General features: G+C 42.3%; 2 protein-coding genes and 1 non-coding gene across 3 annotated transcripts in view; 1 reads left to right on the top strand and 2 right to left on the bottom strand.

Annotated features, from left to right (window-relative positions):
• The window catches only part of ASB2 (ankyrin repeat and SOCS box containing 2), a 50,944-nt gene extending 30,591 nt beyond the window's left edge, over nt 1–20,353 (top strand). The window contains exons 7-10 of the mRNA XM_061612035.1: nt 1,721–1,892; nt 11,684–12,245; nt 16,550–16,703; nt 17,014–20,353. Coding sequence (XP_061468019.1) covers nt 1,721–1,892; nt 11,684–12,245; nt 16,550–16,703; nt 17,014–17,150 — 1,025 coding nt within the window. The 3' untranslated portion in view covers nt 17,151–20,353. The remainder of the gene's footprint in view (nt 1–1,720; nt 1,893–11,683; nt 12,246–16,549; nt 16,704–17,013) is intronic.
• LOC133378608 (5S ribosomal RNA) lies at nt 15,491–15,608 on the bottom strand. Its single transcript, XR_009761057.1, has one exon. It is a non-coding gene; the product is annotated as a 5S ribosomal RNA (ribosomal RNA).
• A 3,280-nt stretch (nt 20,354–23,633) lies between the features above and the next one.
• Nucleotides 23,634–24,921, bottom strand: FAM181A (family with sequence similarity 181 member A). Its single transcript, XM_061613252.1, has one exon. The coding sequence runs from the start codon at nt 24,919–24,921 to the stop codon at nt 24,040–24,042; it is 882 nt and encodes a 293-aa protein (XP_061469236.1). The 3' UTR covers nt 23,634–24,039.
• Nucleotides 24,922–25,449: the final 528 nt, after the last annotated feature.

Raw genomic sequence — 25,449 nt, 5'->3', positions numbered from 1 at the left:
GCTGTGTTTCAGTCTCACATTGGATTGGATAGTACAAATTTGATAGATTTGGGTTTAACTGTGAACCTATCTAATTTCTTTCCCATCCCTATCCATGAATAGCTCCTACGCATCTAATACATATGACACAAATAGAAATGATGTAGCAAAGGGAAGCAGTGGGTACATCTAGTGTTGTTTTTATAGTGAGTGTGAATATATGGAGCCAGTAATTTGTGAATCGGAGTGTTCCCATTCATGTTTGTTTACCATTGATTTCAGTGGGAAACCCAGTCAGTTTTGCTGCCAGTAACTTCGGTGTTTTTCATCCAAATGGTATCGCATTTTCAGGAATTTTACTACTCCTTCAAAACATTACGAGTGTCACATTTCAGACAGATGGGGAAAAGGGTTCAAATTTTATAAGTAATTGTAAAAGGCACACATCCTATACATTTCCTGTTGCCTTCAACTTATTGCTTATTGCTGCTCTTAATGCAACATCAGTGTTTTGGATCTTAAATGTTCAGGCATCCTTCCCCACCACCAGAAAAGGATCAGAACTGCCAAATTTCAGAGACATAGGACAAAGACTCACGGTTTTATAGATACCATTTTACATTGTTCACTGCTCTTTCTCCCTGTAATCTTTCTCTGACCTATACAGGGTGTTCCAGACTGTTTCCATTTTTTCATCCCAATAGAAACAACTAAAGCTAATGAGAAACATTTTTTTTCATTCAGAACTCATTTGCTTGACTTCTTATTAATTTTTATAACTAAAATGAAATGAACAAGATTCATTTCTTTAATTTTTCATTTGTTTTAGAATGCACACCCCTGAGGCTAGGGATGTAGTTGTCCAGGGTCTGGGGTTGGGTGGGTATTAGTTCCCTTATTTTTTTGAGAACAGGGTCCCAGCAGTGTATCTGAGTCTCCAGCCTCCTTTCCTGTTTATTGGAGCCAATCAGAGTTAAAGGAGGTGAGTCAGCCACTGAGAAGAGTGGCTAACACACCCCTTTCATTCTGATTGGCTCCTAAGGACATCTGTTGTGGTGGGAGAAGGCATAGGAGGGGGGAAGAATGCAGTTACTCTGAGTCTTACTATGACAATCAGGAAGAGAAACTCAGCAAACAAAGTTCCTTACCTTGCAGCATCTTAGTACATTTGCCCATGTATGTGCACAGAAAATAGATCTAGCTAAAAGACAACTAATGGAGATCTGCATTGATCGTTGAAATGCATCAGTAAGGGAAAGTATTCCATACGAAGTAAGGGTCTGAAAGCTCATTTTATTGTATAATCTTAGAAGGTTTTATCATCTTAGAAGGGCTGTGTGGTTGTGAGGGGGCGTGGCATAACTGTTATGAAGGGGCCCTGCACTTCTGAATTTGCCACTACACTACTGCCTGAGGCATAAATAGTCTAATGGAGATATGGTGCCCTGACTATAAGGGCTGCTAAATTCACTGTGGCAGAGAAGACATGAATGTGGTAAACTCCCCTCCACTGAAAAGCAATGGTGCAACCTCCACTGCAGTGAACATGACACCTGATGCATGGAAGAATTCTGTGTGTGGGCTGAAAACTCAGCTCTTGAATGGTTTAAGCTTCTTCTCTGGCATACAGACATAAGAAGTCTTAATGCCACTTTTCTTACAAAACGTTCAGACATAAAGACAAATGCTACTGATTTCCCAGTTTCTTCTGACCCTTGCCTTATATTTCTTCCACTCCCAGGAGCTGATATCAATACTCAAGCAAGCGACAAAGCCTCTGCTCTCTATGAAGCTTGTAAAAATGGACATGAGAAGATTGTGGAGTTTCTCTTGTCCCAAGGTGCCGATGCTAACAAAACCAATAAGGATGGGTTCTTACCTATACACATGGCCTCCAAAAAAGGCTACTATGAGTAAGTTGATTTATTCCTCAGGGCTGCTGATGGATTTAGGTGTGACGATTATTTCTGCATAGAGGTTAAAACGGATTATTAAACAAAACAGTTCACAATGGAATCCATAGTTTGTGTCCACGTGAAAGGCATTTGGGATCTGAAAGGCTATGGATGTACTACAGAATGTCTAAAAGAAGCAGTTCTGTTTTGAGTGGCCCAAGTTGGCACCAGGGATATGTTGCCTGCTTAGAATAAATTATCTCTGTATCATCTCCTTCCTGTAAACTCACATCTAATGCACCTTTTATCTCTCTGATTGGAGGGTGTTTTGTTTTGTTTGTTTTATTGGAGTTTGGTATCTATCACAGCGGAGTGCTGGAAATGAATAGTCTGGTAAGACTGTTGATTGAAAGAATAAAGAAACTTAAGGTTTGTTATTACTGGGAAAGAAAGTCATTCTGACTATAGGCATACATGTGGCCTTTGTAAATTGCACTCACAGGCACCCTCTCTGACTAACTAGAAAGGAAGAGAAGGGAGAAAGTAAAGCCTGAGGAAAAGCAAACAAGTTTAAAGAAAGAATCAGTGAGGGAATAATAGGTTGCCTTTCTGTCTATCCCTCCACCCCACCCCTCTGGTTCAGTTTATTTGTTACAAGTGTTGGTGCTTTACTCCCAACAGTTTTAAATATTTCTAGGTTGCTTAAGCCTTGCAGGGCAAAATCCTCACAAATATAAAGGGCAGTATCACATTTGAATAAAATCCCACCATGAAAACAGCAATCTAAAGCAATTCACTAGGTCAGTGATGCACCATTATAAATTAGCTATGAACAATGTAGAACCAGCAGACCAGCAGCTCTATGATTCTGTTTGTGATGCCAGGTGTGGGGCAGATAAAGATGCAGCTGGACCAGCCGCGTGGCCAAGTTCCCCATGGGAACATGATCACACAGCTAATCCCTGCAGAAAGCAGGGTTGAAGTCATTGTCCGTCAGCTGATTCAGGTCTTCCAGATGAAGCACAGGGCTGGTGGTTTGCCACTTGGGAAGCACTGTGCAACGGACTTTGACAGGCGGGCAGGACAACCCACCTGTTAATCATCTGACATCATAATGACATCAGGTGATTGATGAATGTGTTGTCCCACTCACCTGTCAAGCTGGCCCACAGGGGTACAGACCAATAACAATCTGGCCTGCTGGACCAAAAAGGTACTCTGCCCCGACATAGACTGATCCATTGGTGGCTAATAGATGGGTAGGCAGCTCTTCCTTTGGGACTATCTCTCTTCCTTTTAGATATACTTTTGGTTCTAACAATGATTCTATGAATGTTTTTTAAAATATTTTAGCCATTGCACTGTACAAGTGGCTTCAGTGCAGCAATTTTTAATTGTGATTTCTGGATCCATTCCAGGTCAGATCAGCTGATTAGGGAATAGAGCTAGAAGAATATGCCATTAGGTGGCACCAGTATAGTGCAGTGAAATATTGTATGGGTTCAAATCTTACTTGGCTGTTGAGCTCACTTGGGTGGTCTTGGGCAAGTCACCTCCTCTCAGCCAAATCTGTATCACAGAGTTGTTTCTTATTTGTTTTACTTTCAACCTCATATGATTGCCAAAGCAGGGTACTAGTCAGCTTCACAATACAGATAAGGTTTATTTGTATGAATTAAATGTGAGGGGTGGGCACATTTTTGGAGGCTCCCATAATTTTAAAAAACTCTCCCAAAGACAACTGGTAAAGGGGTATGCTAGATTTCAATTTTCAGAGAGTTTCTATGTGCAGAAACATTCAAAATTATGATCCTCACATGCAGTTTGAAGTGGTACATCGGGGGTAGAGAATTGGTGGCCCTTCAGATGTTGTTGGACTTCAACTCCCATCAGCCCCATGCCCAACACATCCAATGGTCAGGGATGATGGGAGTTATCGTCCAGTCACATCTGAGGGATCAGAGTTTCCCCATCCCTGGGATACAAACTACCACTTCATTGCCTACTCACGTGCTCCCCTGTGCACTTTCCTTGCAGCCTGATGGGTTGCCCAGCCACACTAATTTATCATATATTTATAACTTAATCTTGAGCTTACTTACCTGGAAATAAATCCAGTGTAAAACTAATCTCCCTATTCCTAACCAGAATTATATGGAAGTGAGCCCCATTATTTTAAGTTAGATTTATTTTCAGGTCAGTAAGCTCAGGATTAAAGTATAAATAAAATAAACCACCATGGCTGTTGGCTGGTCTATGACCGTAATAATAAAATTCATTCATTCACCACCATGGCTGGATTACCAGTCTGCAAGGAAAAAGCATAGGGGTGCACCATAGCGAAAACCTGATGGTAGTAGACTGAACAGAAATCCATAGATTTTACTCACTGAAATCACACAAGTTGATGGCAGTCTTGCAGGTTAAAATGCATTAACTAAAACACAGTTATTGCAATTATGTAATTTGGCTCAGCTTCAAAGCTTGGAAAAGTTACTTTTTTGAACTACAACTCCCATCAGCCCAATCCAGTGGCCATGCTGGCTGGGGCTGATGGGAGTTGTAGTTCAAAAAAGTAACTTTTCCAAGCTCTGCTCAGCTTTATTTAAAATAACAATAAAAAGGTCAGAATTTTACCCTGCAAAGATGCTTAATGTTGAATTGCATCAATACATGAGACAAGAATTAGGTTGAAGACCCAACATTTATTAATATTTGAAGATCAAGCCATTATTAAAAAGTTGTGAGGTGGAAGTGTTACAGGGCTTCCCATTTTTAGCCACTTGGACCAAAATATTTATCCAAATGTCAAACTTGCCCCTGCATGGCCTGTCATTTTTAATCGCTTTGGTATTCTGAATAACAACACTTCACAGTGACCTCTCTTTGTAAGCATGTGGATTTAATACGCAGTTCTGCAGGAATTCCATGTTCAGACTCACTGCCAAAACACGAAGGCTCCATAACATTAAAAAAGTGAAGGGGATAATTTCATTTTTTTCCAATTCTTGATGCTTTTTATTTTTTTTAATGGCACTTTCATTAAAGAAAAAAAAAGAAAGATATTGAGTGCCACAGATTCCCCATCCTTGACCTAGATAATGCCTTTAAAAATTACCTCACCAGGTACAAATAATTGCACAAGGAATAACTAGTTAAAACAATCTTTTCTTACAAGCCCCTTTCTTCACAAATCAGGTGGATAAAACATGATGGCAATCAAAGGGTTGTATGATGTTGATCCCTCCATCCCATCCCATCTACTTGCTTGCCAAATTTTAGTTTAGATTTACATACAAAAAAAAACTGGTTTGCTCTCTGGGTTATAAAGGTTCCTTTTTGGAGCTAGATTTGACCAGGGGTCTTCAATGCCCATAAAGGTTATGCCTTTTTATGTTAAACAAGATGTTGAACAAGAAAGTTATGTTTCCCTAGCTAGAAACAAAGCTTGCAATGTCTCTTTAACTCAGTTGTTAGAAGCTTGCTTGAGCAGCACAATAATCTCAACCCTTAAATTTTAATAAATCCCAGTAGATTACAGGATGACTAATACTGGTGCTTGGCATACTCTCCTTTCAGCACTCTGTGTGACTTTTCAGCTATTATGGCTATTGCAAAGCATTTGTTAGTGGTGGATTGTTGCCAGCAAAACAGCACCCAGGCTTCCTGCCTTCCAGGGAGCATCACTGCTGGGTGATGTCAACCTTTCTGCTTTGAGAAATGATCTCTGCATGAATTTTCTCTTGTGGCTTTGATTTACCTCTGATGAGGACATAATGTCTCAAGAGCATGGATAAATGCAAGCAGGCTGGTAGCTGTTCCTAATACTTTTTCCATTAGTGATCCTGTTCCAGCTGCTGTTTAGACCTTTCCCCTACTGTAACTGTACACTATCAACTATTTCATGCCATAGGCCTGCCTCATACTGAACTGCTCAAGAATGTTTTAGATAAAATCACTCATGCTGCCTATCTACCCATCCTAGTCTTGAGTACATCCACACCATACACTTCAAGCACATTTGAAGCACATGGTACCTCTGATGTAATCCTGGAAACTGTGGCTTGTTAAGGGTGCTGGGAAACATAGCTCAGTGAAAGGTGAATGACAATTCACAAAATTCTTTGGGGAAGGCCATATGCTTTAAATGTGCTATAAATGTATGGTGTGGATGTGATCTTGTGCAGTGGGTGCTTATCTGTGGACCAGATGAGCAGGTTTAGTCACTGAAGTCCACAAACTGAAAATATGTGCCTCTGTCCATCATACCTAGTGGCAATGTTCATTCTAAGGGGAAATATCAGGGAGGGGATACTGTTCACCATAACATTTTATTATACAGCCACAAGAGTGGCTGTATACTATAGTCAGCATGGATTTTTCGCATTCCGCAATGTTAAATTGAAAAGACCCCCATGCCATTCCGATGCTTCCCTTAAGCTCATTTCAAAACAAAACCTTACAAAACTTAACATAAGAACATAAGAAGAGCCTGCTGGATCAGGCCAGTGGCCCATCTAGTCCAGCATCCTGTTCTCACAGTGGCCAACCAGGTGCCTGGGGGAAGCCCGCAAGCAGGACCCGAGTGCAAGAACACTCTCCCCTCCTGAGGCTTCCGGCAACTGGTTTTCAGAAGCATGCTGCCTCTGACTAGGGTGGCAGAGCACAGCCATCATGGCTAGTAGCCATTGATAGCCCTGTCCTCCATGAATTTGTCTAATCTTCTTTTAAAGCCATCCAAGCTGGTGGCCATTACTGCATCTTGTGGGAGCAAATTCCATAGTTTAACTATGCGCTGAGTAAAGAAGTACTTCCTTTTGTCTGTCCTGAATCTTCCAACATTCAGCTTCTTTGAATGTCCACAAGTTCTAGTATTATGAGAGAGGGAGAAAACACTTTTTTCAATCCACTTTCTCAATGCCATTTTCTCAATTTTATACACTTCTATCATGTCTCCTCTGACCCACCTTTTCTCTAAACTAAAAAGCCCCAAATGCTGCAACCTTTCCTCGTAAGGGAGTCGCTCCATCCCCTTGATCATTCTGGTTGCCCTCTTCTGAACCTTTTCCAACTCTATAATATCCTTTGTGCTGTGCTGTGCTGTGCTGTGCCACCCTAGTCAGAGGCAGCATGCTTCTGAAAACCAGTTGCCGGAAGCCTCAGGAGGGGAGAGTGTTCTTGCACTCGGGTCCTGCTTGCGGGCTTCCCCCAGGCACCTGGTTGGCCACTGTGAGAACAGGATGCTGGACTAGATGGGCCACTGGCCTGATCCAGCAGGCTCTTCTTATGTTCTTATGTTCTTATCAGGCGACCAGAACTGTACACCGTATTCCAAATGCGGCTGCACCATAGATTTATACAATGGCATTATGATATCGGCTGTTGTATTTTCAATACCTTTCCTAATTATCCCTAGCATGGAATTTGCCTTTTTCACAGCTGCCACACACTGGGTTGACATTTTCATTGTGCTGTCCACTACAGCCCCGAGGTCTCTCTCCTGGTCGGTCACCGCCAGTTCAGACCCCATGAGCGTATATGTGAAATTAAGATTTTTTGCTCCAATATGTATAATTTTACACTTGTTTATATTGAATTGCATTTGCCATTTTTCTGACCATTCACTCAGTTTGGAGAGGTCTTTTTGGAGCTCTTCGCAATCCCTTTTCGTTTTAACAACCCTGAACAATTTAGTGTCATCAGCAAACTTGGCCACTTCACTGCTCACTCCTAATTCTAGGTCATTAATGAACAAGTTGAAAAGTACAGGTCCCAATACCGATCCTTGAGGGACTCCACTTATAGTCCTGAACTCATAGTCTTGAACTCAGAAACACTTGCTTAACAACCCTCTCAATTTTCATGGCAATACACAAAACAGTCAGAGAGAATCGAGAGTTCAAAGTGTAAAAAGAGAGAGAGAAAAACCGGACCCCTTTGGACTTTTTTCTGTCAGAGTTCTCATAATCTGTTGACTGGGCATGCTCAGTAAGAACCAACTGTCAGTGTTCTAAAAGCCAGACTCACAGCTGTTTGGCTTGCCTAATCAGGGGGCCAAACCCACACCAGACCTTTATTTCACTTGAGACAGTCATGGCTTCCCCCAAAGAATCCTGGGAAGTGTAGTCTGTGAAGGGTGCTAAGAGGAGACTCCTGTTCCCCTGACAGAGCTCCAGTGGCCAGAGTGGTTCAACAGTTAGCCGCCCTGACTGAAGCTCTGTGAGGGGAACAGGGCATCTCCTAGCAACTCTCAGCACCCTTCACTAACTACCCTTCCCAAGATTCTTTGTTAGAAGCCATGATTGTCTAAAGTGGAATAAAGGTCTGGTGTGGATGTGGCCAGGGACAGCTTTGGTTTAAATTTGGGTGGGAGGCTACATGTGCCTGCTGTAGAATACAATTTGGGGGAAACCCTGTAAAAGAATGATACCGTTCACAATGTTTTCCATTTGGAAAGGAAAGGGGCTTCCCCTCTTCCCAGTGCCCACCCACCCAATCTCCTCCCCTCCCCCTTCCTCCTTCCTCCTCCCCTCCCTACCTCTCTCCCAGGTCAGTTTCACCTATCCTAATCAAGATTGCACAGGAGTAAATCCCACTGAACTCAAAAACATGCAAATGATCAAACCTGTCCTCCCCTCCTCCTCTCTCCTATATCTTCTCTCTTGCCCCTTCCCTCCCCCTTCCTTCAACCCTCCCTTCCTCTCCCCCATCCCCTTCCAATCCCCTCCTCCCCCATGGTCAGTTTTACCTATCCTAAGCATGATTGCACGGAGGTAAATTCCACTGAACTCAATAGCCTTGCAAATGATCAAAACTGCCCTCCCCTCCTCCTCCTCCCTCCCCCTCCCTCCCCCTCCCTCCCCCTCCTTCCCATCATCTCCCTTTTGCCCCTTCCCTCCCCCTTCCTTCACTCCTCCCCCTCCAATTCCCTTCTTTCCCCTCCTGTTCCAATCCCTCCTTCCCCCTTCCACTCTTTCTGCTCCCTTCTCCCCCGTTCCTCCTTCTCTCTATTCTCCCCCCTGCCCCATGGTCAGTTTACCTATCCTAGCCATGATTGCACGGGAGTAAATCCTACTGAACTCAATAAGCATGCAAATGATCAGACCTGCCTTTCTCCTCCTTCCCCTCTCCTCTCCCTTCCTCCTCCTCTTCCCTCTCCTCCCCTCTTCCCTCTCCTCCCCACTTCCTTCGTCCTTCTCCCCTGCCCACTCTAGGCCTCCCTCCCCATGGTCAGTTTTACCTAACCTAAGCATGATTGCATGGGAATAAATCCCATTGAACTCAATAAACATGCAAATGATCAAACCTCCCTTCCCCTCCTGCCTGTTCCTATCCCCCTCCTCCCCTCCCCATCCCCTGTGGTCAGTTCCACCTATCCTAAGCATAATTGCAGGGGAGTAAATCCCACTGAACTCAATAAGTATGCAAATGATCAATCCATTCTCAGCAAACTTGCACAGGATCCCATTTCTTACCTCCTGGATTAAAAAGCAGAGAAATTCAGTAATAGGCAAAAAAACCTTGTGGTTTAAGAACGTACCTATAGCCCACAGATATTTTTATCAAACTTTAAAAAGCAGGAAAATTGGGCAGCTATAGTGAATGCACCAAGGGACTAGGAGACCTTCTCTTCTCTCTGAGATAGTGTATTGCCCTACAAATTTGTCAAAATGCAAACACAATTTGGGTTGGTCTTTCACAGTCCAATCTACTTCCTGTGGAGCTTGGAAGAATTTGGTAACATGCGCCTCTGAGCATATGGTGAGTGGTTGCAACACCTGCAATCAGCCCAAATAATTGAAAGAAGACGTGCTGTGCTGATCTTGTTTTAGCAGGGAGGAAGCAACAGTTGATATAGTTCAGATGGTTACTTTAAATATGTCTGATTTACTTTGCAATTTTAGTGAAGTTTCCTATAGGAAATCATTTTCTTTTGTTTCTATTTCTGTGAATATGTGAAGTACAGCAACACTTTGCAAAATTTACACTAAAAAAACTCCAAACATAATTGTGGAATAATGGCACTGACTTCTGCAGAATAATCTCCAGTGGACCTCAGGAGTGTCTCAATTTGCACAAAATAAAACAGTGGGAGGTGAAATATATTCTAGTAAATTCTAGGTGTGCTGTATGTTTTTAATTGACCGTGCCCACCTTGCCTTAAATAAAGTGGTTTAAACATAGCAGGCTGAAAACATGCATCCTCTTTTTTCCAACAGCTAGAGTCATTGCTGAAGTAGCAATATATTGTAATCAGTCTGATTTTACATCAAACTGCAGCTTCAGATTCAACTGTTAATGTGCCCCAAATAGAAATAGAGCCTAACCTCCAGTTTGACACACAAAAGGCTGTCTTCACCATCATATGACACTGACCAATAAAAAGGCTTTGAAATTAATAAAAATAAATTTGACACAGATTTCTAGGATGAATAATGAGAGAAATATAATTTTCTAGGTTAGATTCTCTGTAGAAACAATAGTAACAACAGAAAAGAAGCAAAGTAAGAAGAACACCAACAAACGTACAAAAATGTAATTCTCCATCTTTGGAGATGTAGTCCTGATTGCAGGTGTTGTCACCACTCACCAAATGAGCACGTTACCAAATTCTTCCAAGCTACACAGGAAGTGGATTGGACTGTGAAAGACCAACCCAAATTGTGTTTGCATTTTGACCAATTTGTAGGGCAGTACAATATCTCAGAGAGGCGGTCAGGTCTCCTGCTCCCCTGGTGCATTCACTATAGCTGCCCAATTTCCCTGCTTTTTAGATAGAAATATCTGTTGGCTATAGGTATGTTCTTAAACCGCAAGTTTTTTTGTCTATTACTGAATATACATATCATTTAGACAGAGTCTGTCACTTTAGGAGAAGAAAGCACAGAATATAAAGACTGAAAACAGATGAACAGAGAGTTGCAAACTAGGGTGGAACTGTCCAGTTTTATTCAATAAAGCTTCCCAAGGGAGGTGTGGCTACACAAAACTGAGTAGTAGCCCCCCTGCTTGTGGAATGCTTTCCACAGGGAAATGCGCCTGGAGCCATCATTATCAGTTTTTAGGGGCCACGCTATGACATTTTTATTTAGCCAGGCCTTTGGTAATTAAGTTAGCTTCTATTGTTGTGCTCAGCTTATAGTAGGGTGGGATAGGACTTATCCTTATTGTGCTGTTGGATGAGCCTTTTAGGAATTTTGATTGTACATTGTTAAATTTTTGGCTTTTATTTAAATTTTTGTTAAATATTTTGTCATTAAGTTGCTTTGAGACTTGTTTTGTATAAAGTGACTAACAAATGCAAAGAATGACGGTGATGCTTGAAGCAACTAAAGGTGTTTGAGCAGTTCTTCACAAACAACTGTATATGAACCGCATTATTCCTTCCTTCTCTCCCCCCTTGTTTTACAGAGGAGAGTTCCTTCCCTGCCTCCCCCCCACACACACACACACCTTGGTGCAAACCATTGGACTGGAAGCAAGAGATGCTCATATGTAGACTGGAGCTGTAGTTTCTTAAGGATGCGAAGAGCTATAGTCCCCTCACAGAGCTATAGTTCCCACAGCTCCTGGGAAGAGGGATTGATAGTTAAACTACTCTGGGAATGATAGGTCTGTTGCCTTAAGTTTGTATTTCATAAATCATAAGGAATTTGAGGGTAGAGATGATTTTGTTGCTGTATATATCTATGTTGTATATATCTATGATACCTAGCAGATTGGGTCTCCTAGATGCTGGAATTGCAACAATAACTTTGCTAAAAATGCAAGCATAAGTTTATGTCTGGCCCCCAATTAATTTCTGCTAGGATTGTGAAAATGCTGCTCCCGGTAACCAGTCGCACTCGAATCAAACGCAGTGGCATCAGTCCTCTGCATTTCGCAGCTGAACGCAACCACGATGATGTCTTGGAAGAGCTGATTGAGGCAGGCTTTGATGTGAATGCCACTCTCTCTTTTGAGCGCTCCCGACTCTACGAGGACAGGCGTACTACTGTTCTGTATTTTGCAGTTGTGAACAACAATGTTTATGCTACTGAACTGCTGCTTGAAGCCGGGGCCAATCCCAATGTTGACCTCATCAACCCACTGCTCATCTCCATCCGCCATGGCTGCTTGAAGACAATGAAGCTCCTTCTTGATTATGGAGCCAATATTGATGCCTATGTTGCTTCCCACCCTACTTCCTTCCCTGCTACCATCATGTTCTCAATGAAGTACCTTGTCCTGCTGAAATTTCTGATGGATCTGGGCTGTGATGCCACCTCCTGTTTTCAATGTCAGTATGGGTGTGGCCCACATCCTCCCATTGATACTAGGAGAGACAGGTATCATGATCGCCAGGTGAATAAAGAGCAAAGTGTTGTGCAGGTGAGTCTACTCTTTCTATCTCGTGTTTTTATGACATTTGGAGGAATATGTGGGGACAGGTTTTAATTCTGTAGTTACGGCCTTTCCTTAGGAAAGGCTCCAGGTTTGGTTGTCAGCTTTTTCATTTTAAAGCAGCCTTCCCCAACCTGGTACCCTCCAGATGTTTTGGACTACAGCTCCCATCAGCCCCAGCCAGCATGGCCAATGGTCAGGGATGATGAGAGTTGTAGCCCAAAACATCGAGTGGGCACCAGAATAGGGAAGGCTAAAGTATGTCAAGTAGCAGGCCTGCAAAATGCCTCAATCTGAAATTCTAGAGAGCCATAACCAGTCTAGGTGACAAGAGCATACAACTAACAAATTGGCTTAATTTAGAATAATCCCATAGAAAGAGGGGAACATGGCCAAGCCAATGAGAAATGACCAAACTCCCAAACTGTTGGATGTCTAATGTTTATAAACCTTCTTGAGGGCTAACTATTAGACAGTTTCTTATATATGTGTTTTGAGTAAGCAGCCAAGGAATAAAACTTGAATAAAACTTGCTGTTTAGCCATGAAGGTCACTGGGTGCAGCATCTCTCAATCTAGCCAACTTCATAGGACTTTGATGAAGATAAATGAGGTCCTAAACACTGTAAAGAAATCTTTAACACCAATACTTGTTAAAAGAATCAGAAATAGTAATCTGGTCCTCCATGTCCCTGAAAAGGAAAGGAGAAATGGGTACTGTTAATTTAGAAAGAGCACATTAGAAGTGGGGCTTGCAATAAAATGGTGGTGTGGAGTGTTCTTGTTTAGAGTTCCAGCCAGCCATGCCCTCTTCCAGGATACTGCTTTCCATTCCCCTTTTCACTGACATTTAATCAGAGCTTGGAGAAGTTACTTTTTTGAACTACATCTCCCATCAGTCCCAGCCAGCATGGCCACTGGATTGGGCTGATGGGAGTTGTAGTTCAAAAAAGTAACTTTTCCAAGCTCTGCATTTAATCAGCATTCTGTGTCCACTGACTATGTCATCTTATTGGGCTATTTTTGGCATTTCTCCCACCCTTAGCATTTCTTTTTTGGATGTTTTTGTACCTCTGCAAACACTGGGGCTCTCTGAAGCTTTCTGGTACTTCCCTCTTGTGCATAGATGGTGTTGTTTTGGTTGCAGAAGAATAAGCACTTGAGAAGATGAGCTTGCTATTAATATACATAGGATGTACCTTGAGAGGTAATTTATCTGAATACCACTACAGGGCATTTAAACTATTTTACAGAGAACTGTTATGGACAAGTGTGCTTGGTTCTTGTATTCATCTACATCTTCATACATCTGCAGAATACTTATTTTACTTTCAGGGCAATCTGAGAGATGTTTGAGTTAATATGAAAATTAATATGATGTTTATTTTTTATAGCTAGAGCAATGTTTTCTCATGCTATTACTGGTTTGTGTGGAGCTGGGCACTGGACTGTGCCAAGCTGGCATACTATGCAGAAGCTGAGTTTCTGTAGCCTTGCATTTTGTGTTATGGATGCATGTGGGCAAATCAGGTTGCAACCTCTTGTGTTATCATGGAACTAAACCAGGGATGGGGGACCTGTGGCCTTACAGATGGCTGGACTACTTATTCCCGTCATCTCTGACCATTGGCCATGCTGGCTGAGGCTGATGGGGATTGGAATCCAGCAACATCTGGAGGGCCACAACTTCCACATTCCTGAGCTAAGTGAAGAACAAGGTACAAAATTATCTGGGCCCATGACCGTACATAAAATAATAGAAATGTACAGCAGCTGTACAAGGCAGCTCACACAGGGCCACATCTGAGAGCCTATCTACACAGCACACAAACTGAAGTAGTAGAATTCTGGATTTTACCATTTCAGGCTGCAGGTGGTCATATTTTTGAATGCTCATTGTAAAAATGCATGGAGTAAACAGTTACATCAGAGAGAGGACTGAGTTAAACCTTTCTCCCTCATAGGCTTGTTTACTACATGCAGGGAGGGATTTTTATGTGGGTGAGTATTCAGGGTCAAGAATTCTACCATATTTGGGTACCCTATCCTTCTGCATAATGTGTAGATCTGTTCTCCTGAGTCTTACTTGTACACAGTCAGATGAATCAATTTCAACTTTCCCTGCAAGATTTGAACTTTCCCTGCAAAGGTCATGAACTTCCATCTTAGTGTTTCCTTTGTGGAACTTTCTTGAAAACTACGCAGCTTCCTGTTCACATGAAATAAACATGGTAGATAATAATACCTAAAATTGCCATAGAAAAAAAAATAAGTTATGAAAACATAAACTTAGTCATATTCTATTCTTAATGTATATTTTGGAAAGTTGTTTGCTCTCTGTCTTTGGACACCTTTTAAGATATTGTAACCAAATATTGCAACCAAATATTGCATGTATGGCTCCTGAGATCAAGGACCAGGTTTTCCACTGGTTGGATAAGACTGGATAACATTTTAAATCAAGATGGCAGTCTGAACGTTTCAAAAATCCATTCATTATAAACAAAATTTGCATGATTCCTGAAGTCAAGGAACAGGTTTTCATCTATGTTTGGATACAATTGGATGCTATTTTGAATCAAGATGGTGAACTGAAGCTTTCAAAACTGCACTGATTTTTTTGTTTCTTTGAAATGCCCGGTATGAGGCCGGGTATGCTTAATAAAGAGAATAACTCTTTCCTATTCCCTAAAGAATGATTTTCCATCCAGTCACAAACACATTCCCTTTAATATTTGCCGAATCAAAAAGTTATAAAGGTATAAGGGTGTGTAGCTCCTGCAAGTGGAATAGCAAGCAAATGGGATGAGCCAGCCTCTTTCCTTGGCTCCACACAACCAAATGTTTGGGGATTCTATATCAAAATGTCTGTTTTCCTCCCACCAGAGTAAAAAATCATGCTTACATTTAGATAACACACTTGTAAATTTTTCAATCTGATGTGCAGATGTAGTAGATCCCCAACACTACCATATTTAGCGTTTTGCAACTTGTTACACATTTGGAAATTTGGTAGCCCCTAATTATTAGGGTCTAATCCAAAGCAAGTTAGTGGATATTTTTTCCAGTGTTGGTAGATATGTATAGTATACACACCAGCAACTTGTACATTGTTGTTGTTATATGTCTTCAAGTCGATTACAACTTATGGCAACCCTATGAATTTTTTGGATATATTAATAGGGTTTTCCTGGCAAGAGGTATTCAGAGGTGGTTTACCATTGCCTTCCTCTAAGCCTGCAGCACCTGGTATTCCCAGGAGGTCTCCCATCCAGTACTAACCAGGCCTGACCCTGCTTAGCTTCCGAGATCAGATGAGATCGGGCTTGTTCAGGGTAGTATGGCCGTAAACTTGTACATATAGTAAGAAAATTAAGTACCTATGAAATAGAAGATTCTGCTTCATACTCATCTCTTTTGTTCCCATCCCACCCCCAATATATGTACAAAACCATGCCTTGTGGTCACCATTCTCACCTGTATTCCCCAGGCAGGAATCCCCTCCCACCTTTCACTTATTCTGCAAAGTAGGCATTTCACCTTCTCATCCAACTGTCTCATCCACTACCTTGGCCTCCATCAACCCTCCTCACACACCCTTATGACCCTTCCCAATGCCCTGCTTACACGTTACACAACAATTCCACACACCCAGTGCTACTACCCATTTGCCCTCCTCTCAAAAACTCAGATTGACCCCTTCTACTGTGACCTGCTGTTTTCTTCCCTATCTGGAGAAATTACCTCAATCAGTGTGCCATTTCTCATAGTTGTAACAATCTCTTCTACTCCTAAATTCTAGTTAGAGAGGAGCAGTAGCCTAGGATAGTCATTAGATGAGCCCCGACCACAAGATTATTTCCATTTTAGGCTAACCTGCATACAAGTGGGCAAGCAGTACTAGTTGTTTTTAGAAGGAAAGTGGAAATTCAGGTTAAACATAGAATGCTAACGTCTGGATTCTTTATTCCTAACTATCCATGATATAGCTTGGCTGCTGTCAATGAAAGCTCCACCTGTGTCTAGACAAAAAACCTATTGCTCCAAGTCAGCCAATAGTTTTACTGTACTGGAAGGTCATTTTGAGAAGCAGGTTAGGAATGACAGGCCAACATCTCAATCCCTACTATCTAAATAAGTCCACCAGCAAGTTCTATTGGTGCTATTTTTCCCCCAGAACTCTTTTACAGGTTGCCTACTGGAGGGCCAGTTGTCATTTCTTGGGGAGAGAGATTTGATCTCCAGTTGCTGTTCTCCAACAATATAAAAGATATGTCTCATTTCTGCCCCCAGTTTTGTGAAATGGTTTCAACTCCAGAGATAAGTCGTTGGGCAGGGCCTATTATCGATGTTCTCCTGGATTACGTGGGCAATGTGCAACTTTGTTCCCGGCTGAAGGAGCACATTGACAGTTATGAAGACTGGTCTACCATTAAACACAAAGCAGGTTGGTTAATCTAAGCTTCCAAACTCCTCCAGAACAGGCAGGGGGAAGCGAGAGTCCAAAGCTAAACTATATGAACCACCATGGATTTTTTATTACTATTATTGAAGGGTAGTATAGAAACTTTAAAAACTAATTCAATGGGGGTGCAGATGTCGCAGCCAGATCGCCCTCACATCCATAAAAAAAAAACTAATTAATTAATACACTTGCTTCTCTAAAAATGTTTTCTAAATTTCTCTGATGACCACTTTGGGGGACTGAAAAACAGTATAAAATTACAGTTTTGCTTGCTTGTTTACTTATTTTCCAGAGCCACCAAGGCCACTTGCTCACCTCTGCAGGATCAAAATTCGAAGTCTGATTGGGAAGAATCGTTTAGCTCTTATTGACACTTTGCCTTTGCCAGCAAGACTACTTCGCTATTTGCAACATGATTATACTCAGTGATCTCAGGTGAACTTGAAGTCAATCATTTGCTGGAGCGACAGCCATATTTATCACAATCATGAGACGGAGGCAGACTGATGGAATGGAAGAAAAGACTGGCTTTGCTCTGTAAGAACAAAAAAGGCTGTCTGCAAATCAGAATTGCGGAAGAGGTTAATCCAACAATATTTAGAGTGTGGAAAGGAAAACAGGGTAAAAGACACTGAGAGCATATGGCAAACAAAAATGCTATTTTGTATATAAAAACATTTAAACTTTGAATTTCTAAGCACCTCAGCACTATATGTAAGGAGGATAATATGAAAGAGCTCACAGCACCAGTTCACATAGGCAGTCACAACTATCCCTAAATATGCCCATACAGACAAATATAATATGTAAACCAGGTGATGATCACAGTTTTCATTATTGTAGTGACACATTCTTTTCTGTTTTCTTTTGCATTTTGCATCTGTGGCAATTGCAGGAATTGCCAGTTCACACATCATATTTGTCGGCATGACTGGTTGCATACCCAGGAGCAATTAGGGTTGCTCATAAGGACAACAAATATATTTTGTGAATGGTCCTCCAGTTACAGCATCCTGTTCTAATGCAAAGATTTTAAATCCTCCAGTAATGGTTAAATTTCACTATAATGTTTCATTTCATTGGTAGTGCTTCACTTTAGTTGTTTGCTGAATTGATCAACTGGCAGTTATTTCTGCCTCATTTGATACCATCCATGCACATTCTTCTTATAATTTAGTTGGTCTTTCTGAATGTAGAGTTGACTTTTTTCCTTAGTGATAAATGTCACAAGCATTTAACAATATTTTTGTTCCCACATAACACATTTTGTGAATATGGGATCTAATTAAGAAATTATTCCAATAAAATTTAAGCAAAGGCCTTTCCAAGGGGTCATTCTGAGGTCATTGAAGCCAATGGTATTTAACCCTTCTATTATAGCAATAATGCAAGAAAGAGCTGATTCAAAATTTGCATCACTTCAGAAGAAAATTGTTACTGGAAAACAATGACAATGTTTTGCACAATTGCAAATAGACAATGAATCAGCTTCAGATCAAGTACTTTGGCTTAACTTGAGTTGTGATTTGGGTACTCAGATGCTGGATGATGCCTAATCAACAGCCCAAACAGAAAATCCAAACAGTGAATGACCTATGGCTTATATGTATTAAAGAGTATCAGGTAAGTTAGCTTCTAAACCATAGTAAATAATTCCTTCAAAATGAAACCATGACTTAGCTGAGGTGTATTTAAATGAGCTAAAGAGGTGACACAATGCCATTATAAGGAAAATTATTCATGCATTTTCACTGATGTCTGTCATGATCTTCCATTGGCATTGTCTTCATATTGAACCCTTAGATCAAGATGTGTTATGGTATGGTTTCACCCCTTTCTTATAAACGTTCAACACATTAAAGTGAAATAGAACTCTCAAGTATATAAACATTGCCCTGTAATTGGTGTAGTTCATGGTTACAGCCTTGAGTTTTGATCATATGCTTTTTGTGTTTGAGAAGGTGACAACAGAAATAGGCCTAACAACTCTAAAGCTATTGTACTGAAGCAGAATCAAGCACATCATTACAAACATCTCAACAGAGCTTGGTGGAGATGTCCAAAATAAAATGCTGGACACCTTGTGGACAGAACTGTATGAAATTCTTACACTGTAATGCAGGAGTAGGTTATATAATAAGGAACACACAGCAGAGCTTTTGCCATTGAGTAAAAAATAATAATTCCCATGCACAGTAATAATAACAAAGGCACAGTTTTCTTTATAGCTTGAAATGTCCTAACTGGTTGTGGATGGAGCAACAGTACTAATCTTGAACTAACAGTCTAGTATTTATATTATTCAGAGGCTGAGGAGTCTGGTCAGCTTCTTATTCTTAGGGAAACCCTTTCTTGTACTCAAGATATTGAAGAAGCAGAGAAATGGCCCTCCTGGTTTCTCTCTATCCATCTATGAATATGTAACCTATAGATATGAATTCCAATGAGGTTATCACAGAATCATAGCATAGTAGAGTTGGAAGGGGCCTATAAGGCCATCGAGTCCAACCCCCTGTTCAGTGCAGGCATCCCAATTAAAGCATACCCGACAGGTATGCGCTGCAAAAAAAGTTAGCACAAACCTCAGGAAATAATAATGTAGTTAGCAATAAACATAAAATGAGGGAGGAAATGGTCAGAGGCAGCATGCTTCTGAAAACCAGTTGCTGGAAGCCTCAGGAGGGGAGAGTGTTGTTGCACTCGGGTCCTGCTTGCGGGCTTCCCCCAGGCACCTGGTTGGCCACTGTGAGAACAGGATGCTGGACTAGATGGGCCACTGGCCTGATCCAGCAGGCTCTTCTTATGTTCTTATGTTATTATGTCTACTTAAAAGCTCCCCTGACAATTGTGCTTTCACTTGATTCTTTTTGCCATCTATTTTACATGGTTAGTTTACATTTATTTGCACATAGTGCATGCTACCTCTCTAAATCATTTTCTCTCAGTCCAGTAACAGAAAACAATTTACACAAAGGTTTTCATGCACAGGTCAGCTGGACTGAGTTTGCAAAAGGCTACTGGATGAGGAAAACAAGACTGTTTGAACATTGGGTTAATGAATGTAAATCTGCATGCATTACCCCACTTAAATCCTCATACAGCGGTCTGTACTGGGGAAATATAGGCACAGCAGCAGGTATGTGGCTTTCTGCTGCTCCAGTGATTTCCTGGATATGGGAAACTGAATTTTTTACAAAAACTATTTCACCAGTTATACAAAATTTGTACAAATTCTACTGCCTTTTATAAAAATCAATGCAGCTGTACAGAAGTGATTGTAAATTTGAAAGATAGAATAGTTAGGACTTTATAACAAGTTCTGCAGTTCCAGTATATAGAATGGTGGCATGCATTAACAGATGTTAGAAAAATCCTCATTAACATATATCTGATATTCAAGGAATGTTCTATATTTTTTTTCAGAGCATTCTGTGGCATGACTGATGTATTATTTCCATAGGCATGTGTGCAATTTGTTTTGTGTTATAATGCACTTTTGAGGTTTTCAGTTTTGTTACTACAGCTTTTTAAAACTGTGGGGTTTGATTGGGGGGGAGGAGGGGTGCGTGCAGTATTTATAAAGTTGTTTTAATTTTAGGCTTTATTGCTTGCATTAAATATGAGTAAAATTACCAGTCGTTGCTATTTTTTAAAATGATTCACACAGGCAAAACAAGAAAGTTCAGTGTTAGATGGTGTATATGTGCAACAGGGGCCTTAAATTAATTTAGACTGAAAAAGTCTGAGTCAGTCTCTAAACTATAATAATCAGAGAACTTCATTTTCAGATGTGATTTGCAGCCATTTTTCTTTGAACCATAAAGTCATATGTCATTGCAGACTCATCTGGAGTTCTGGTATGATGCGATGGTAGGTCAAAATGCTATGATATGAAATATAATTCTCCATGCACTCTGGAACAGCACTGGAAGTTAGTTCACAAAAGTTCCAACCCACAAGATTTTACTAGCCTACCCATATATGCTACATTAGTCATTGGTGGCACATTTGACAGCCTGCAAGAAAGAGAACAATGTTTCTTTCGATTTAGAAAAGTTACGTTGGGCACCTATCGCCAATTCTATGTCACCACAGGTGATCAGGAAAGTGGCTGTTTACAAGCCTGCTCTAAGATAATGCTTTACACTTGCTATTTAACTTTAAAAAGGGTGCAGGATGAATAATATAAAAGACAGAGCATGTATCTGACTGCTGCTTTTTTTTGAGGGCACATAATTTGACACCTGTGCAGTTACTGAGGTATGCAGCAAGTGAATAAATCTACTGAATGGATAACAGCTTGCAAACAGAACATCTCATGAAAAAAATGGCTATCTACAGTCACAGTTCAGCTACCCTTCTTCTAGAAATACATAGCATTCCAGTGATATTATACATTCCCTGTTTGTGAAGGAGAGATATTTAAGGTATGACACTTATTAACTCTTGTCATAATTAATATCTAGAAGATAACAATACATAAATAATTAAAGCACATATGTTCCCAAATGGAGTCCCTGAAAATATCAAGTGACCACATAAAGATCACCCAGACTTCGAATTGCAAGACTTCTCTGGAGCATCATTTCAAGTGTGAGATTTCAGTAGCAAGATTCAAAACAAGGCTTAAAGGGAGAGTCTTGGATATACATTAAAGATTACATTACACCAAAAAAGCAGTGTGCTTTAAGAACATTTGTTGTGGTTACTTACATTTTTATGTGTATATATACCACATAATAAACCAGAAACATAACTGATACTGAGGAATAATTACATGTGGTCTAAAATATGGAAGAGGCTGCTCATCTCTCTCCTTAAATGGTACCTGCACTATTTCTGTTGACCCCATTATTTTATTACACAATAGTAGAAAAATAACCTAGTAGTGGAGTATGCAGAATTATCAAAGTGCAAACTGCGCTCTAGGGCTACCCTAGGCCATATGCCTGCTAATGCAGTGTTATCCCTGCTTAAATATAAGAGAAAGTGCGTCTAATACAGCATCCTGTTTTCCACCCTTGACAACTAGATGCCTCAGAAGCCCACAAGCAGGGCATAAAGGCAGCAGCTCTCTTCTACTACAGCTCCTTGGCAACTGGTATTCAGTTGCTTACTGCCCCTGTAAATGCAGGTTGCATTTAGCCATCATGGCTAATAACCATTGACAGATCTATCTTCTTTGAATTCCTCCTGTTTAAATACATTCTTCCTTTGTAGAGCACTTGTACCTATCTCCCAGGTCTCCCAATCTTTTTAAGTCAATTAAAGAGATTGTGGACCAGACCAAACCCATAAATTATGGGCTCAGGTCTCATTGGTTAGTAGTCTATTTCACCATTGCTGTCTCATTTGTTGTTGTTGTTATGTGCCTTCAAGTCGATTACAACCTATGGCAACCCTATGAATCAGTGACCTCCAAGAGCATCTGTCATGAACCACCCTGTTCAGATCTTGTAAGTTCAGGTCTGTGGCTTCCTTTATGGAATCAATCCATCTCTTTGGCCTTCCTCTTTTTCTACTCCCTGCTGTTTTTCCCAGCATTATTGTCTTTTCTAGTGAATCATGTCTTCTCATGATGTGTCCAAAGTATGATAACCTCAGTTTCATCTTGTTAGCTTCTAGTGACAGTTCTGGTTTAATTTGTTCTAACACCCAATTATTTGTCTTTTTCACAGTCCATGGTATGCGCAAAGCTCTCCTCCAGCACCACATTTCAAATGAGTTGTTTTTTCTCTTATTCACCTTTTTCACTCTCCAAATTTCACATCCATACATAGAGATCGGGAATACCACGGCCTGAATGATCCTGACTTTGCTGTTCAGTGATACATCATTGCATTTGAGGACCTTTTCTAGTTCTCTCACAGCTACTCTACCCAGTCCTAGCCTTCTTCTGATTTCTTGACTATTGTCTCCATTTTGGTTAACCCTGTTTTAAAAGGGTAGACAGAGAACATAACAGCCCTGATGGATCAGACCAAAGGCCCAACTAGTTCAGTATGCTGTTCTCAGTGACCAACCCATGCAAGTCCAACAAGCAGGACCTGAATGCAAGAGCACTCAAGAGTGAAATGGAAATGAACTGCCTTCAAGTCAATCCTGACTTGTGGCAACCCTATGAACAGGGTTTTCATGGTAAGCGGTATTCAGAGGTGGTTTTACATTTGCCTTCCTCTGAGGCTGAGAGGCAGTGGCTGGCCCAAGGTTACCCAGTAAGCTTCATGGCTGTGTGGGGATTTGAAACCTGGTCTCCCAGGTCGCAGTCTACTTGCTTCTAAATGACACACACACAAAGAAATCATAGAATCATACAGATGGAAACCACCCAGGGAAATATTGCTAAGCAAGGCCCTCTGCTTAGAACACGGGTGGGGAACCTTTTTCAGTCCAAGGGCCACATTCCCTCATGTACAAACTTTGGGTGGGCATGTGCCAGTGGTGGATGAGGCCAGAGAGAAAAGTAGGCGAGGCAATGGATTTGTCAGTAGGCTACATTCCAGCAATGCAAAATCTTCAAACTTCTTACACACACACACACACAGAGAGAGAGTTTTCCATCCAGACATGCAAGAGGGATTTTCACAGTTCAAGGACACAGTCTAGACTGGCAAAAACACTTGACCAGAGGACAGAGCAGGGCTGATAAGGGGCACACCCTAAGAAGACCCTTAAGGGTCAGATAGAGAAGCCTGGTGGGCCATAGTCAGCCTAGAGTATGACCAGCTACTCACAGGTCAAAAAAGTAACTGCCACATTTGCAGGAGCAGCCAAGCTTTTCTCTCCTTACTTTTGCTGACAGGAAGGCAAATACTTTCCCACCTGAAAGGATTTGACTGGCGAGACTCAAGGAAAACAACCTTTTGACTTTTATTCGTTTTAGCACTCTTAGTATTTACATGCCAGGAAGAAAAGAGATCTCCTTTGCAAAAGCGTGCCTTGCACTTTCTTACACGTCCTTTCTGTAACTGCAGGCCAAAGCAAGCCTCCTCCCAAATCACACTCCTCTTCCTTATTTGTCATCGATGACTCTTGGCCAACCCAGTCAGGGAGGTTCTCCTCCAGGGAGAGAATGCGGGTGGTGTTTCCAGGGATATGGATGCTCACCCACACTTTCCCTCCCTTTTGTGATCCCCGGTGTATCCTCACGAGCAAGGAGGAGGCCCCGCACGAGAGAGATGAATCCAGGAGGGGGAGTGAGGGAACAAACTTTGCGTCGCTCCCTCACCCGCAAAGGCCGCTGCCTTAAAGGAGGGCTGAGGACGGTTCAGCGAGAGACGACGCCCTTGCAAGGTGGGGTGGGGGTGGGCCGCCGGGCCTAAATGTACCCAAAGACACTGAAAATGGAGGGCGGCGCGGCGGGCTTGGTGGGGATGGGTTTCCACACCACAGGCCGGTGCACTTTCTGCCCTGCCCCGCCGCCGCCTCCTGGCTTGCGGAAGGGCTCACCCTCCGTCGGGGGGGCCGTGTGTTTCCTCCACAGCCCCAAGCCTGGGAAGGGGGCCACGGGCGGAAGGGCGGCGGGTAGGGGCGGCGGGTAGACCCCGGGGGAGGGTTGTGGTCCGTGGTACTGAAATGGACAGCAGCTCCAGGCGCTTAGCACTTTGACGGCCTCCGTATCCAGCCCACCGCATGGGGGGCTCTCGGGCGCAACACCAGTCCTGCTGCCATCTGGGTTTTTTTTACTTTTCTTCCCCTCATAAAGGGGCAAGTCCTTGGAGGAGGACGAGGAGACGGCCGCCGAGAAGACCACGCCGCTGACGCCTAGAGGGCCCGGAGCCGGCCGGGGCTCTTCCCAAAAGGAGGCAGGTAGCTGCCTTTTCCTCATGGGCACTTGGTCGGGCCTGGCGGTCGCCTCAGAGATGCTCTGCTGCTGCTGCTCGCCGCCCGGCTCCGCGGCATTGCAGGCCTTGTCGTTATGGGCCGTCACGGCGGCGTCGACGGCGCTGAGGCCTCGCGTTCTCTCTTCAGGCGCCTTTCGCTCTCTGGCGGGTTGCTGCTGCTGCTGCTGCATGTGGTGGTGACATCGAGGCAGGCGGGAATATTTCTGGGAGAAGCGCTTAAGCTGCTTTTGCAGGTACTTCCTGTGGTCGACGGAGCGGCGGCAGGGAGCCGACTTGTCCAAGGCGGCCTTGATATCGCTGGAAGCCAAGTTGACGAAGTTGAGGAGGGTTTTCACCTCGCTGTCCGCCGAGGCCATCTCTCACAACACGGGGAGCCGAGGCGGGTGGGAAGGGGCTGGGAAGGAGGCTCGGTCCATGAAGGGGTCTCTCGCTCTCTCCTCTGGCAGCACACACCTCGGCTAGGCTGAGGGACTTGCAGACACGCAACAGGTGATGTTTAGGTTAGGCTAACGGGGATGACGAGGAATCATTATCCTTGGCACAAACCCTTGAGGAAACGAAGACAAATATGCTAGTGATTAAAAAATAAATAAATACCGTCACGCACATTGTTTACATTTTCCTGAAAAGGAGCTTTTGCACGCACGAGGCACTTACAGCTTTTACTTTGGGGGAAGGATACAAATGTGCATGCATGGATGGCTTTCAGGCCATGCATGTGCCTTCTATAATGTGTGAAGTAGCTGGCCACATCGTTTTTAGTTAGTTTTTAATTGCACACGGTGTGAAGCTGCATTTAGTTGCTTCAGATGTTAACAGTTTGAGTAGGTTTGTGCTGCAGGTGTGTTGTGGGTACCTTAAGACCTTTTCTGCTTCCCACAAAA

The sequence above is a fragment of the Rhineura floridana genome, chromosome 2, assembly GCF_030035675.1.
Source record: "Rhineura floridana isolate rRhiFlo1 chromosome 2, rRhiFlo1.hap2, whole genome shotgun sequence".
Lineage (NCBI taxonomy): Eukaryota > Metazoa > Chordata > Lepidosauria > Squamata > Rhineuridae > Rhineura > Rhineura floridana.
Note: the sequence above shows the minus strand (reverse complement) of the source record. Positions and strands in the feature narration are given on the sequence as shown.